The sequence below is a fragment of the Dromaius novaehollandiae genome, chromosome 13, assembly GCF_036370855.1.
Source record: "Dromaius novaehollandiae isolate bDroNov1 chromosome 13, bDroNov1.hap1, whole genome shotgun sequence".
NCBI classification, from domain to species: Eukaryota; Metazoa; Chordata; class Aves; order Casuariiformes; family Dromaiidae; genus Dromaius; species Dromaius novaehollandiae.
Window position 1 is genome coordinate 23,333,094 of NC_088110.1, and position 15,745 is coordinate 23,348,838.

The window sequence follows — 15,745 nt, forward strand, 5'->3', positions numbered from 1 at the left end:
CTCCGAGCCTGTCCCGACAGTCGTTCCCGGTAATCCGTAGGTGGAGCTCTTCTGTCAGCTTTTTCTGCTTATGCTGCTAAGAAGTGCCCAGAAATAGCTTCGCGGGGAGGCAGAAGTGCCTCCCTCAGCAAGTTTCGCCGAAGGTGAAATGCTCCGAGCAGCCTTTGAAGTGCCAGAAGCTGCAGGGCTCCCGGCGGTGGGGGCCATCGCGGGGTCCCTCCCCCCCCCGCTGTCCCCCTCCACCGTGGCGCAACGGGAATCGCACCGTGCCGAGAAGCAAAACCGCCTGCAGCCGCGGCGGGAGGAGAGCTGGGGACGCGCTCTGCGCCGGCCCCGAGCCCCCGTGGGGGCGGCGAGGACCCCGGTCTCCACCCTCCCAGCTCACAGCCCGTTTGTGTTTTGCAGGTCTCGGCTGAAAGGATGAGGCGAGTCCCTGCGGCGGCCGGCCGGCCGGCCCTGCCCAGCGCCCGGGATGGCAGCGGCTGCAGGGTGCTGCCGCCCTTCTAACCCGGCCGCGTCCTGGCGCCCGCGAGCGAGGACCGTGCCCATGACGGAAGGACGTAGCCTCGCAGCACGAAGCGAGACCGGCGCTTTCTAGTCCTGCCCCTCGGTATCATGACTGGAGAGACCCAGCATGTTTATGCCATCAGCGATACTGAGGCCAGCGCCAAAGACCAAGAGAAGGACTTTGGCTTTGAGCGCTACGGCGAGAAGGATGGGAGGGCGCTCGACGGCAGCTTGCCCGAGGGCTCGGAGCCGTGCTCGCACGGCGGCGGCGAGGGCACGTCCCCCTTCCCCAGCGCCAAAGACAAGGAGCCCCACAGCCAGAGGGAGGCTGTGATCAGGCCGCAGCAAGCCGGGAAGATCGACTTCAAGTCCCTCCACAACAAGCCCAAGTTTGCCAGCGACGGCGCCTGGAGCAGCCTCAAGGGGAGCCCGCAGTCCCCCCCCGGGAAGAGCCGAGCCCGGGAGAAGACCAGGCGGTCGGGGAAAGGGGAGCGGAGCCACCACCAGCTCTACAGGCTCAGCATCACCAACGCCCGGTCAAACCCCACCATCGGCATCGCCTACCCCCAGCAGAAGGTCACCCCGCCGAAGAAGCCGGACGTCAGCCGCGGGCCCATCTCCGGCAGCTACCGCTTCCACGTGCCCAGCATCCCGGAGAGAGAGGCCGAGCTGCAGCAGGAGGACCTCAGCTTCAGCCGATGCTTCCCGGAGGCCCCCGCCAGCCTTACCTCCACCAACTATACCTCACAGCCCGCCGCCAGCGCCCGCCCGAACCACAGCGTCAAAGGACAGCCCCCAGCAGGCCTTCCCCTCAAGAGCCCCGGCACCAATGGGCAGCTACATTACCTAGAGTTTCAGGCAAACGGGACTAATTCTTGGCCTTCTCCAGAGAAGAACTTTGCAGGTGCTAACTACGGGGTCTCGGTGCAGAAGCCGAGCTCTTTTCCCGAGGGCAGCAAACCCGGCGCCCACGGCCTGGGGGCCTTGCCGTTCCAGTACCCTTTTCAGCTGCTGCATGACGCGGTGAAGGAGCCCTACCCCAGCGATGCTGGTGGCCAGGAGTACGTGGATGTTCCGCTCGCAGCCAGCCAGGTGACTCACGCCGCTTTCGGTTTCCATTCCTCCTCCCGAGAGTGGCAAGACGAGACGCTGAGCAACAGCTCCTACGAGAGCGTGTCCCCCGAGGGCCGGCTGTACGGCCTGCCCTCGCAGCCGGCCCCGTTCCTGCCCCCGCAGCCGCCGGCGGTCCCCCACCACGGCCCTCTGCCGTGCTACAAGGGCAGGAGCGAGCATTCTGCTGATCTCAATGGTGCTCTCTCATCGTCTGGTGCTATCGACCAAAATCCAAGCACTTTCCAAGAAAACCAAGCTGTTTTTCCACCTAGTTTACACTCTCCTAGCGTGCCAAAGCCAGTCAGTAAGAGGCAAGCCTCATCAAAAGACAGTGTCCCTAGCCCACGGCTACTGATCCAGAGTAGCTCTCTTAGAAGGAATATGCCACCGAACTCTCTCTCCCAAGTGCACTTTCAGAGCAAAGTCTATTGCGGTTCCCCAGCGGGCAGCGTAAGCACAGGATCCGTGCCTTTCGAGACAAGCATTCCCACTACACCACCAACCCACCCCAGGCTTGTGCAAGCTTGGGAGGGTGCCACTAAGGCGTTTTCTCCCATGGACCAGAATTCAGCACCTTATTCAAACCCTGTTGGAAACCAGTTCTCATTTGAGTGCCAGTCTGGCCCCGAGCAGAGGCAGCACAGGCAGAAAAATGCCAGGATGCCTTGGCAGCAAATACACCTCACTTCTGCAATGCCTGGTCAAAACAGGATAGAGCTGTCGAGACAAATCACCAGCCAGAAGCTCCCTTTCTCCCTTGGCACCTCGGAGTGGCAAGGGAGCGTGAAAGCCCAGAAAGGCACCCCGCTGAGTAACTCCCCCGGGTATCACAGCAAAAAGCTCTTGCCCGGAGAGGGCCTTGGGGCCCAGAGGGGTGACCCCAGCCGGCAGAGCTGCAGTTCGACGAGTGCTTTCTCTTTCGAAAGTGGAAAGGACCCAGGGTCTCCTGCCTGTGACTCAAGAAGCAAAGCCCTCTTCTACAGCATGGGCCAAGCAGGACCTCCTCCTCCCTCCAGGAACTCATCCGGCTCAGCGTTGGTCTTGCCACCATCAGCCTTGGTGGCTGCCTCGCCGTGCGAGTCTCCGCTGCCTTCCCCTGTCCCCAACCCCACCTGCAGCAGCACCTGCTCGTCTCTCTCCCCCATGTCGAGCAGCCCGCTCAACCCCAGCTTTGAAGACAGCCAGATGTCTGGAGCACTTACCCCTTCTCCCTTCTTCCATCACCCCTGTCATCCCAAGGACAGCAACAAAACCTTCCACCCCTCCGATGTGCTGAGCTCAGGCTCGCTTCATTACCACCCATCAGACTCTGTCAAGTCCTTCCACTTTCCCCCTGACGCCCTGAAGGATGACGGTCTCCTCAAATGTGCCCCGGAGAGCCCATTTCACAAGCCTGGCGTGGAGGTGGCCAAAGGATGCCTCGATGGTCTCGAAGGGGAGCAACCTCCTCCACCCTATGCCTCCCATCACCTGCTGGCCAGCTCGCTCAGCAGTGCCAGCCTGGACCAGCTGGACGTGCTCCTGACCTGCAAGCAGTGTGACCAGAACTACAGCAACCTCTCCTCCTTCCTGGAGCACCGGCAGTTCTGCGGCTCGCACGCCGCTTTCCAGGGTGAGGCGAAAGACGCTGCCCGGGCAGCGGAGAGCAGGAAAACCCTCCCTCCGGAACCGGCGAAGCACTCCCACGCTGGGCCCAACCTGGCACTTTCTCCGGACCCCCAGGCGCATCTGCTGGCTCTGAATAAGAACGACGATTTCCTGCTAGAGGGGGAAAGCAAGAGCGATGTCAAAGAAGACGCTCTGAAAGGCAACCTCTTCAACGGCCTGACCACAAACTCCTTGCCACTCACTGCATCTGACCTGGAAATCGATGACGCCAAGCTGGACAGTTTGATCACAGAAGCCCTGAACGGCCTGGAGTACCAGTCAGATAATCCAGAGATTGACAGCAGCTTCATAGATGTGTTTGCTGATGAGGAGCTCACATCCGTGAAGGCTGCTGGCAACGGGCTGTCTCACAAGACAAAGGAAGCCTCCGAGAACAAACCGAAGCACACGGGAACCGAGGAGAAGCCAGCAAGCCAGCAGAAAGCCAGCTACTATTATGAAGACAGCCGTCCTAGAGGGGAGCAGGCCAAGAGAAGAACGGGAAAGCAGCACATTCATAAGGGGAGAGCGGGCCGGAGGCTGGCGGGCCATGAGGCTGAGCGGCAGGAGAAGCTCCGCGCGCTGGAGCCGTCTCGGAGCAAGTCTCCAGGTCAGGCAGCAGCCGGGGAAGGGGGACCCGACAAGGCAGCCAGGCTGAGGGTGGGGAGAAAGAATAGCAGCGGCTGCGTTCCACCGGCAGCCGTGACCAAGTCTGCCTCAAACCAAAAGCAGCCCAGAAAGGTCAGCCAGGAGACTCAGGCAAACAGCGAGGTTGGGCCGGGTGTTGCCACCAAGAGCTCCAAGCCGCCCCGGTTCTCCATGAAGGACATAAAGAAGCGGAAGCCACGAAGCGGGACGTGGAGCAAGGAGCTCATCCACAAAATTGTGCAGCAGAAGAACAAGTTCCACAAGCTGCACGTGAAGAGCAACAAGCACATGCAGTTCTCCTTGGTCACCGAGAGACTGATGCCAGCTGCCAAGGAGGGTAAATTTCAGGAGTACGACTACATTTCAGACTCAGATGACGAAGGGGCAGAGTGCACCAAACTCCATGGGAGGAAAAGGCGGGGAGCAGGATTTATTGGGAGGTCCAAATACAGCTTTAGCAAGAAACGTCCCGGAAGAAGTGAAAGAGCCAAAGAAAAAGATCCGGCCTGGAGCTACAGCCAAAAAAGAGAGAGTCAAAAAAGAGACACTCAGGAGCACAGGAGGGTTCCAAGTAAGGAGGCCACCAAGAAAGAGGATTGTGCAACCAGAGTCCGAAGGCGGAGCAGCCAGTCATCTACTGGCAGCAATCACAGCATTAGCATGTCCAGCGAAACTGGCCCCAGCCCCCCCTGCACTGAACGGGCTGATTCAGACAGTGAGAAGGGAAGCGTGCAGACGAGAAGGCACTCGGATAGCTCGGAGCACGCACCAAGGACTCCACTCGGCCTTCCCGAGGACAGGAGCCCAAAGAAGAGCCATAAAAGCAAAGAGGACTTTTCAAGAGGAACCAGACGGTTTGGCTCAGCCAAATTTTTGCTAGCAGGCTCCAGAACGCATCCAAGTACTAAATCAGATGCTCCTCTGACAGACTGTACGAAGGAGGAGCACCTACCACAGGCCCAGGAGAAGCAGCACCCCAGCACAGACCCATTTGGCAGGAGTCCCATTAGACCCTCCTGTAAGGAGGATGCAGAAGAGCCCAAAGGAGCAGCAAGCCATGCAGGTGAGACAGGAAAAACTATTTTGGAGGCTCAGGAGTCACCCGAGTTGACAACAGTCAGCCACAGGCATCAGTTTGCCCCTTACACTGACGATGCTCTGAAGTACCCTGCAGAAGAGCTAATTGCTCCATCCCGTGTCAGTAACGAAGCTAGTCCTGGCAATGCGAGTGCTGCCTACTCAGAAGCTGGCATCAAATACTTGAAGGAACACGGGCTCTGTGACAGTCGGAAGGACTATCCTGCTCCCATTGCCCCGTACGGGGGGGATGCTGTTGGGATGATGCTTGCTGGCAAAGTGCCCGATCCGTACATGAACAGTGACAACACATTTTTCGATCACAAAGGCCTGCCCGGTCACTATGAGTCCAACCTCTTCTCAAAGCCCCCAGCCTTGGGTTCCTCACACACTGATGACATGTACTTATGCCGGGATGACATTAATACCGGTTCCTTCGAGCAGAAGCACGCCAATATCTCCCCCTACGCAGCAGAAAATCCACAGGCCAAGGTCTCCTCCCCTCTCAGCTTCGATTCCTCTTCAATATTTGGAGAACTTCCTGTGACTGAGTTCGATCCACCGTTATACGAAAGCGTTTCTGCAAGCAAGGACAATTATGTGACAACATTTGCTTGCCCTGGCAATCCACCCAGCAAGCCACTGCCGTTTGAGCAGCCGTATCCACCATTTATGCAGGAGAAAGACTGGACCCTCATGGAGGAGGTGGCTCCAATGTTGCCAGAAGACATGACTCAGTTCCACAGCCTTTCAGCAGAAAAGCCATTAGCCAAGAAATTCCCTGATGAAGGACCTGTCCCTCCCAACCAACTGTCTCTGCCGCTGTCAGACAGGATAACAGATTATAACGTAACTTTTATGAACAATATATCAGACGATGAACTGGAGATCAAGCGATTAGTTACAGAACTGGAAAGTCAGCTGCAGACTGGCAAAATGAATAATGAGGCATCTGTCGCTCTACAGAAACCTGAGCAACACGTTGCCACACAGCTGCGAGAACAGGCAGCCGAGCAATTTCCACCGCTGCCTGTTGATCAAGAGGCTGGTCATGAAAAAGGACTGTTTTTGGCAGATGACCTTGGGAGTACAAGCCTTCTAGCCCCGAAAGTCTGTGTTGGCGAAAGATTGGGGAGTGAGAAGCCAGGTGCTGCCAACGTACACGGCAACTATGAGAGACCCAGAGAGCCCTGGCCCTGCCCCGTGGAGTTCAGCTCGCTGGAAGCAGAGATGTGCACGCCAGGCCCCGAAGACTCGCTCTCCGTGGACCATTTCTGCTCCAAAGATGCCGGTGATCAGTTCCAGGGGGCTGAAACTGCCAAGGAAAGTGACTCCAGAAAGAGGGAAACGGAATCTTCCTCCCAGGGTCTACCTGACTCCTGTATGCCAGACAAAATAGAAGCTCCGATCTACACAGACCATATGATAAAAACCCCTCTTGTTGTCACTGACTCCTTGTTCCCTAAGACTCTAGAGGCAGCTGAACCGAACAAAGAAGATATTCTACCGTCCCTGCCATGTAAGCATGGTGCTGAGAGCTTCCCTGTAGCAGGAAAAATAGATAAAAGCTTTGATGATTCTGCAGAGCTGGAAAAGTTTGATACACATCTTCCAACCCTTAAACCTGAATTTGGCTTTCAGCAGGGTCCGGCCCCAGCCTTGGATCTCGCCTTTTCGTCTCGCATCAAAGAGGTCCCAGATACAGAAGACAGACCTTTAAGCAAGGCCGAGTCACCCAGAGTGGTGAAAAGCACAGTGCACTTCAAAGGGGACAGCAGTGGGTCTGTGTTGCTGGAAGAAACGGAGGAGAGTAAGAGCACTGCAGCCTACCAAGCCCCTGGGACCAGCGACAAAGCCAGCAAGCGGAAAGTGTTGTTGCTTGATATGCTGAGTCTGCCCAAGGAGAGGGACTGTGGCTCCCAGAAGAGGCTGGCTTCCCAGGACACTGCTGCAAACCCCCTGCAGCAGCTCCAGCTCTTCGTTGCCCGCACTGTGAAGAACAACGAAGACGAGCTGTTGATGCCCTGCTTCCCCATGCTTCTTGCTCCTAACCACCCCCCTCCCAGCGCCAGGGTCCAGACGGAGCAGAAAGAGGAGAGCAGCGGCAACTTGGCAAGTGAAAATCGGACATGCTGCCCTGCCCAAGGGGAGGGGAATGTCCCCGTTGGGGGCGAGGCAGAGAGCAGAGCTACCCCATCTAAAGAGGCTGCCCTCTTCTCAGGTGCCTGTGAGCAGCTGGAATCATTCAGTGAAATGGGCTCTTACAGTGCAAAACAATCCACATTTGTGAACCTGGAGCTGCAAAATAATGTAACAGAGCTGCAGCACTTAGCAAATGAACAGGCAGAGCAGAATGACATTAATATCTGTGCAGATGGTGTTTCCCAAGAGCGTAATGACCTCTCACCACTTCACGACGCAGTGGTGACCCCATTGCCAGGGCAGGGAAAGAAAGCTGATCAGCTTGTGGAAGAGCAGGAGCAAGATAAAAACAAAGCGACCTTGGCATTTAAAAAACATGAGCAATCCCTTTTAAGCCGTAGTTCACTTGAGAAAGAAACGTTGGGTAGTGCAGCAGCAGAGAGGCTGGAAACAAATGAGACTGACTGTAGATCCTGGTGCGAGGGATCTAACCAGGATGTACAGTCATTAGGCTCCATAAAAAGCAAACGGATAGGATCAGGCAGTAATGAAGTAGGGCATGGGACACAGCCCCTGCGCAGTGCATCTGCGAGTCCTGCCAGCCCGCTGAATCCCTCAGATGATCCCCACCAGGATCATCATTTGTCGCAGGGCACAAAAGCCTGCACAGTAAATGCTAAAGTTCCCGAGGAAGGAAATAGCAAGAAAAAGTCCCTCAATGGCTGTCACTACACAAGCGATTCTCTGGCCAACCTGCCCTTGCAAACAAACGTGTCTCATCCTAAATACTTGCAAAGCAATGGTGCGGAAGGAGGAGAGTTCCCCAGCTTCAGCACTCAGCTATCAGAGGACAATAAATATAGTGCCTCCTTGCTTAGTGCAGAGACTTCGAGTCTGTTTATCACAAAGAGTTGCCCTCCCAACGCCGACAGTAGTCAGATTTGCCACCCCACCCCGAGCCTGTTAGAGCAAGTGAAGTGGAGAAGAGCACCTGCCTTTCCTCTGGCCCCGCATCCCTGCGGTGCCGGCATTCCTGCACCGCTGGAGGCAATGGGAAGCGGTCGCCATCACCTTCCCGAAGGCGTCCTGAGTAACTACGGACCGCCTGAGAGAGAAGGACTGGCAAGACCCCGTGCTCCTCTCTGTGCTGGTGATCTGATGGGCCCTGCTTTGGAGATCGAAGGCCCCCAGAAACTGCATGTGAAGGACTGCTCACTTCCTTGCTTGCCACCTTTCAACCAAAAGGATTTTGGACAAGAGGTACCAGAAAGCCCCTGTGCTGTGCTATCAGGTCCTCATTTTAAAGAAAACAAAGCGTGCACCATCACAGATACAATTATTAATTCCCAGTCCATTCCTCCAGAAACCCAAGGTTACCCAACCCAGCCCACAACGGATCTTCTGCTGGTTAGAGAAAGAGAGGTAAACTTAAATCAGAAAGAGCTTGAGAACTGCTCTCAAGATGAAATGAAACATCAAAATGAACCAGAGGCTTTGTCCGATGATTCTGTTGTTCAGCAGATAGCACCTGCTGTCAGTAGCAGTCCTAAAAGGATTGCAGACCTTGGTCCTGCTAAACTAAATGCCCACCACTTTTCAGAGGCAGCAGAGATGAGATCTGGTGATCCTTCCAAAACCACAGAGAATGGGGGAAAGAATTTAAAAGGAGAGAAACCCAACAGCTGTGGGGCTGAGCGTGGTGGAGAAGCTGGGAGTTGTATGTTAAATAACATGGGCCAAGGAGAGGACAACACGTTTACTAGTCTTCCAAACACTTCCCAAAATGAACTTCTAAAAGAAAAGAAGCCAAATGGGCTCCAGGTCACCTGTGATATTTGTTCAGCCTCTTTCCGGTCCAAGCCTGGCCTGACCAGGCATAAAGCTGTCAAGCATCAGGTAAAGAATAGTGGTGTATCACAGGCAAGCAAGACTCCTAGGTCCGATTTAGTTCCAGCAGACAAAGCATCGAAAGCAGCCAAAAAGGGCCCTAGGAGGACCCTAAAGACTTCTGTCAAAGAGAAAATCTGCAGCTCACAAATGCCAACCACCACTGCTGAGCACGTCCCCAAGAAAATATGCACAGGCCTGGAGAAAGAACCCAACGCACAGATGCAAGAAGTAGTCAGCAGAGTGCTCAGTGACCTCAGTGTTATATCCTTTGAGATGTCCCAGGAGCTTCATCGCACAGGTATTCTGAACAGGGAGATGAAGGCAAAGTATCAGCGCTCGGAGACAAGGGGGGCAGGTGAGGCAGTGGCTGAAAAGCTGGATCCTGGAAAGCAAGCCAGGAAGGGAGAAAAGGGCCGAAGGAACCAAAGCAAAGATCCTGGAGGAGTAAACAGCAATTCTGAAAAAAAGCTAAACAGGAAAGTGAGACGAAGGAAAGCAAAGGTATTTCCCAACAGAAATGAGCCTGATTGTCCATCTGAGATGGAGAACAATGTGAATTCGGGTCCTTCCCCTGCTGTCCTCAGCAGCGTCAGCTCCGATCTGTCCAGTATGATCGAGGGCTTGCATGAGCCAGGCAGCTGCGTCTCAACAGAGGAACAAAATCAGCCCAACTCATCCCAACACTCTCAAAAAGCAAATCAGTGCCCTTGTACAGTTGAGCACTCGCAGGACCCGGGCAATAGGATGGAGTCTTCAAAGGAAATGGTCAGGAAGGAGTCAAGAAAGGGCACAGTTGCCTGTCCTACAGAGGTGGAAGATCCAAGTCGAGTGGAAAACACAGAGGCTTGCAAGAAATGGGTTGGTGGATTTGCGAAGCAAGTGGAAAAGGGATTGGGCAAGGTAGACAAAGAATGGCATCTTCACGGTGATGGCATGGATGGAATGAATATTGAGACAAAAGACAGTTCTACGGGAAACAGCTGTGCTGGGAATCAGAGCAGTGCCCCGCAGGGTCCCACAGGTTCTGCCGAACAGGACCTGCCGCTGGAAAAGCAGCATTCAGAAACCACCCAAAAGGCTCCTGCGCAAAGCACACTGCAAAACACCCCTGATGCCAGCTCTCCCTCCGGAGAGCCCAAGAGCTGGGTGAAGGGAGACTTGCAGCAGAGCAAGGAGCACTGCGTGGACAGTGCAGCTGTCTCAGACCTCCAGAGCTTGTTTGATGATGACTCCACATTCTCCCAGCTGTTTCCACGGGACGACCAGTTCATCCGGAGGAAGTGCACACGGGTGTATGGGAAGCGCACCAAGAAACCCAAGCCTGTCACCGAGGTAAACATCCGGCCAGCGGGTGCCATCGACCTCTTTACTATCCGATTAGCTTCTGACCTCAATGAAACCAGCTCTTTCTGTGTTACCAGGGAGGATCCTTGTGAATATGAAACCATTTCTATCGACGATGCCTTAATGCTAAACATGTGTCACAGCAGTAAGGCAAAGAGCGGAGATGCTGTTCCCAGTGGAACTAAAAATACTGCACTGAGGTCAGACTGTGAGAAGATCAACCAAGAGAAGGAGGTCATTGACCTGGAAGATAACAACGTGCTAACCTTCTTGTGCCAAAACAGCCAAGTGGAAAATGTCCCCAGCTTGAACCTTTGGGGCTGTCTGGAGAAGGAGGGAGAAAGCATCTCTGCTGAGGAAATGTTTGAGCCTCCAATGAGCCTTGAGAATGAACACTCGCTAGGAGAAACGAGCTCAGAACCGCCCGACCTGGCAGAGGAGCCCTACGATGGCAAGGTCAGTGAAGATTCAGACTCTCCTGACTTTCATACAATTGACATTGAGATGCTGAATGCAAAGCTGAAAATGAGAGACATGTGTTTCTTCGGCCCGTGCGAAGATCTCCCTGGCCATGCTGATGAAAATACTGTGAGTTCCAAGCAGAAAGCAGGCCAGCATAGCAAACACAGCAGAAGTAGGCTGGAAGATGGGAAGCTGGGGAAAAACCGCAGTGACGTAAACCTCAAGACCAAAGACAAGCAATATAAATGCAAAGTGTGCTTCCAGTGGTTCCTGACATTAGGGGAACTGGACTTCCACAAGCTCACCCATAACCCTTCCCCTCCTCCCACCTGCTACATGTGTGTGCAGCGCAAATTCAGCTCTCGGGAGCAGCTAAGGGACCATTTGAAAGAGAAGCATGCCAAAAACAAGGCTGGCCTGTGGGCTTGCGGGATGTGCCTGAAGGAGATTTCCGACGTCTGGATGTACAACGAGCACCTCCGAGAACATGCCACCCAGTTTGCTCGGAAAGGGCAAGCGCAGAAGTCCGTGATGGGCCTGCCTGCCTGCTTTGGCGAGGACAGCGCCGCTGTCACCCACTTCCTCAACACCATCATGTATCGGAGACCCAGCAAGTCCTCCAGGCACGCCGACTCCGGCAACAAGCATCTGGTTAGCAGAGAGAACAAGAGCCCCAGAGAGCTGCCCCCTGAGCAAGAGGCCATGGCGATGAAAGACCCCTTGGAAAGCAACATCAAGGTCAAGCCATCTGCACCCAGCTCTTCCAAAGCATGTGCCAGTCCATCTCCAGACCATATGGCAAAAAGCGACAGCTCCCCCAAAACTGTCCCCATGCACCCAGACTGCAAGGATCCTTCCAGGGACTGTCATCACTGTGGGAAACAGTTTCCCAAACCCTTTAAGCTCCAGCGGCACTTAGTAGTGCACAGTTTACAGAAGATTTACTTGTGCCACAAGTGTCCAATGTTCTACCAGGAGACCAAAGAGCTTCGAAACCACCTCAGCCAGGAGCATGGGATCCTGGAGGAGCAAGAGATCAAGCACACCACGCTGTACGCATGTGAGCTCTGTGCAGATGTCATGCACGTTATCAAAAAGTCCTTCATATGTAGCATGTGCAACTACACGTTCTCCAAGAAAGAGCAGTACGACCGGCACATGGAGAAGCACCTTGCAGGAAGCAACAAGACCTTCAAATTCAGAGGGGTCATGAGGCCTGGCATTGCCTCCAGAGAGGGCAGGGAGAAGGTCAAAGACGAAGGCTCCCTCCAAGAGGGCATGCCACCAAACAAGAAAAGAAAGGTGGTTCACCGTGGCAGCTCACTCCCGCATAGCTCACCTGTGCGCCTGGACCACACTAGTGACCTGCAGCTGATAGAGGTTGCAACTCCCAGCCCGCAGGCTCCTAGCGAGTCGTACAGCCCTATAGCAGCTAGTGAGCCAGGAGCACCTCCACCCCAAACCTCTGTGAAAACAGAAGACCTGGTGGGTGACTTCTCTGACCTCCTTGCAGAGATGGAGAAATCTCAGTTTGATGCCCTGCCTCCCCCGCCCTGCCTCTCCCCGTCTTTGCCACCGGCTGCCGCAAGCAATCCAGAGCTCGGCCGTATCACTACCCTGTCCATTGAGGAACTGGAGAAAGGAGCTTTTGATGGGAAACCACTTCCTTTCTTGGACTCGCCCCAGTTTAATATTGACCTTGCTGGGTTAGCCTGTAACCAGGTAGCAGATGAAAAACTGTCTTCTCCACATCTCACTGAGAAACGTGGCAATGCCAACGCCCATAAAAAAACAAGCTTGGGCAACAAAGACGAATATATAGCAGGTGTCCTGGAAAATCCCGATGCAGCCACCAACCCTGTGAACGAGGTCCCATTTCTCCAACTTGCCAAGAAGGTTCCGGAGCTTCCTTCACCGAGAGCAGAGGCTCCTCAGGCCAAAGAGACCAACAAAATGCTCTGGAGCAACCCCAGCGTAAACGATGCTCCTTCTTGGGAAGGAGCATCCAAGGCTAGTTCTTCCGAGGCTGCCCACCACCCGCTGCCTCTGAAAGACAAGACGACGTCGCCAGCGCTGAACAGGGCTGCCAAAGAGTCGGCCCCGCAGAAGAAGACTGCAGGCAGCCCGTCCGGCAGTGATGCTCCCAACGCAGCCAGCCCTGGGAGGAGCGCCGAGGAGGGTCCAAAACCCGGCTCGCTGAAGGAAAAAGCCGTGCCCGAGGCAGGTGCCGGTGCCAGGGAGAGCGGCGCTAACGCCAGCGGCAAGGACCAAGGCGCCCACCAAGGCAAATCCACGGGCCACCCGCTCAGAGGGGAGGCAGTCGGCAATGCTGCGAGACACGGGCACCTGGAGCCGAGCAAAGCCGCGGACAAGCCGGCTCTGAGCGTGCCGGGCAAGCTGCACCCAAAGAAGCGAAAAGAGCACAAGTCCTTGAGTCACAGAGGCAGTTCCGGCTCCCGGGAGAACATCGAGGGAGACGGGAAAAAGAAAAAGGCCCGGACGCCCGGTCCGGGCAGGAGCGAGAGTGCCGGCGAGTTTAAACGCGCCGACTGGACCAACGCCGAAGCTTCTGCCCTCTCCCCCGGGAGGAGGGAAACGCACTGCAACAGACTGATTCCCAAACCCAGAATGGCAGGAGTCGGCAACCAGCTGCGGAAGATGGTCCTGGACCCCTACAACCAGAAGAAGGTGGAGATCCGCCACGCCAACGGGGACGTGAGGCGCAAAAAGGCCATTCTGGGGAAGAGCCTCCACCAAGTGCTGGCCAAGGGGCCGGTCTCCTCCCTGCGCGGCTCCTTGCACCGGCCACGAGCCGCACGGGGCGCGAAGACCGCCGAGCCGGCCAGCTTCCGCACCGCCGAATCCCAGAACAATCTGCTCAGCCAGCTCTTCGGGCAAAAATTAACTAGCTTTAAAATTCCTTTAAGAAGAGATACTTCAGAGTAATTTATGAAAGTGACTTATGGTGATCCTCAGCTGCTTTCATGGGGTTTGCAAGGGGAAAATTATCAAAGCATTAAATTCGTTTGTGTAGCATGATTTTTCTGTCTAGCTTAAATGAACTTGCACTGCAGCCTCTGTGAAATAGTTTGCTTTGTGTCTACTAATCTACTTTAATTCACCTGATTTATCATGCAAATGCTAGAACTTTGATGTTGCTGATGATTTTCATGAACTGAAATTGTAATCGCTTTGGGCAGACTGAATCGTCAAGAGCAATTGCTTTATTGCAGAAGTGCTGAGGTTATAAGGATACTTGCAAATCTCAGACCCTTTTGAGACTGTGTCTGTGTTATCTTTGTACAAAGTACTTGAAGAGATGAACTTCATTCTGTAGACGTCTTATTCATAAGGTGCAGTACACTGTAGAAAGCAAATTTTTTTTTTGAAGATTTTGCACAAATAATCCTGTACAATTCATTTAATTGGGAGCTGGCCTAAGAGACGATACAATTAAAAAAAAAATTAAATTAAGAATCGAGTGTCCCATATTTTGACAGCCATCCCTAAGAATTTGTTTCTACATTGTCAAGAGAATAATGAACTAGCTTTCATGCTGCGTGGGCTCTTATAGCATTTCCGACGTTGCTGCCATTCTTTGACCACTGTAGATGATGTAAATGGAGGAAAGCCAAGAACACGAGCAAACTGCACCTTGACACTTGTGACAAACTCTTTTTGTAGTTTTTTTTTGTTGTGTTGTTTTGTTTTGTTTTTTTGCGCAATGACAAAACTGTGCCAATTTACCACACCAGAATGGTACTGTCCGAGTGCCCTCAACGGTATAACTTCTAAACTATCTTACTGTATTGAGTTAGTGGCTATATAGGTATCCGCTTTTTACTATGCAGTTACTGGTGCTATTTTTATTTTGTAATGTGAATACAGACTTCCTTGATTGAAAAATAAAGGGAACCATTAGGAAGTAGCAGTTACCTGTAAACGAAAACAAAGCAGGAAAATCAAACTTTAAGGAAAATCCTGTATGCTGGTACTCCATAGCGTTGGAAAGGTTACGTCACGTTGTACAAGCACGTTATACAACTGAACTTTTGAACCGGAAAGAAATCTCAGGTGCAAACGAGGACATGGAAGATAACTAAATACTATTGAAATACTCCCAAGTCAAGGAGGTGAAGTAATGCACTGATGTGATATGAACAGTCAGAGTACTTTGCGTCTGTCCTGCAATTTTTTTTTTTGTTTTAGATTTAAAAGGAAAAAAAAGAGGCTTTATTCTGTTAATATGTATCTTTACAATTCTTTGTATTGTATAAAAATATTGTAGGTAATTTACCTTGGGTGCAATGTGTTATGTCAAAAGTTTTTATTTTGATATTTTGTCAGAGAAGCAGAGAGAGAGCAGGAAACGCCTTTTTATGATGTCGTATGTGTGCTTTTAAAGTGCCTCTTTAATATTGTTAAATAAAGTATGAGATGAAAATATGGGGTGGTACTGTAAAATCATACATGATTAATCTTTTCAAATATATTCCAATATTTTCACAGAAATTCCCTGTCTGTGTGACGTTTGTGGGCTGTGTCTGTGCCGGCGTCGCCCCGGGGCCCTCGTCTCCCTCTTGCCCGCCGCGGCTTGCTCGAGCCGCGCTGTGATTTTTCCGCCCCAGGAGCAATTTGATGCGGCCCCGGGAGGATGCGGGCGATGCTGCTGTCAAAGCGTGATAATTTGCAGATTGCAGCGCTTTGCTCCGGCTAAGATGCTCCGTGTGTCCTGGTCCCCCCATCCTGCGCCTGCATCCTAACAAAACCCGCCGCAGCAGGACCTTTTGCTCCATTTCGCATTTTAAGCTGTTTCCCAGCCAGCCTCGCTCTGCGCGTGCACGTGCTGCCGATGCACCCTCAGTCCAAAAGTCCGGCTCTTATTTAGCTTTCCACAATTTCTCCTCATTTTCTG

General features: G+C 53.4%; 1 protein-coding gene across 9 annotated transcripts in view; it reads left to right on the plus strand.

Annotated features, from left to right (window-relative positions):
• Positions 1-15,342, plus strand: part of ZNF469 (zinc finger protein 469) — a 250,646-nt gene extending 235,304 nt beyond the window's left edge. For all 9 annotated transcript variants that reach the window (XM_064519794.1, XM_064519792.1, XM_064519795.1 and 6 more), the window contains one exon: positions 406-15,342. In XM_064519794.1, the coding sequence (XP_064375864.1) occupies positions 616-13,776 (13,161 nt within the window). In that variant the 5' untranslated portion in view covers positions 406-615 and the 3' untranslated portion in view covers positions 13,777-15,342. The remainder of the gene's footprint in view (positions 1-405) is intronic.
• The last annotated feature ends 403 nt before the right edge of the window (positions 15,343-15,745 follow it).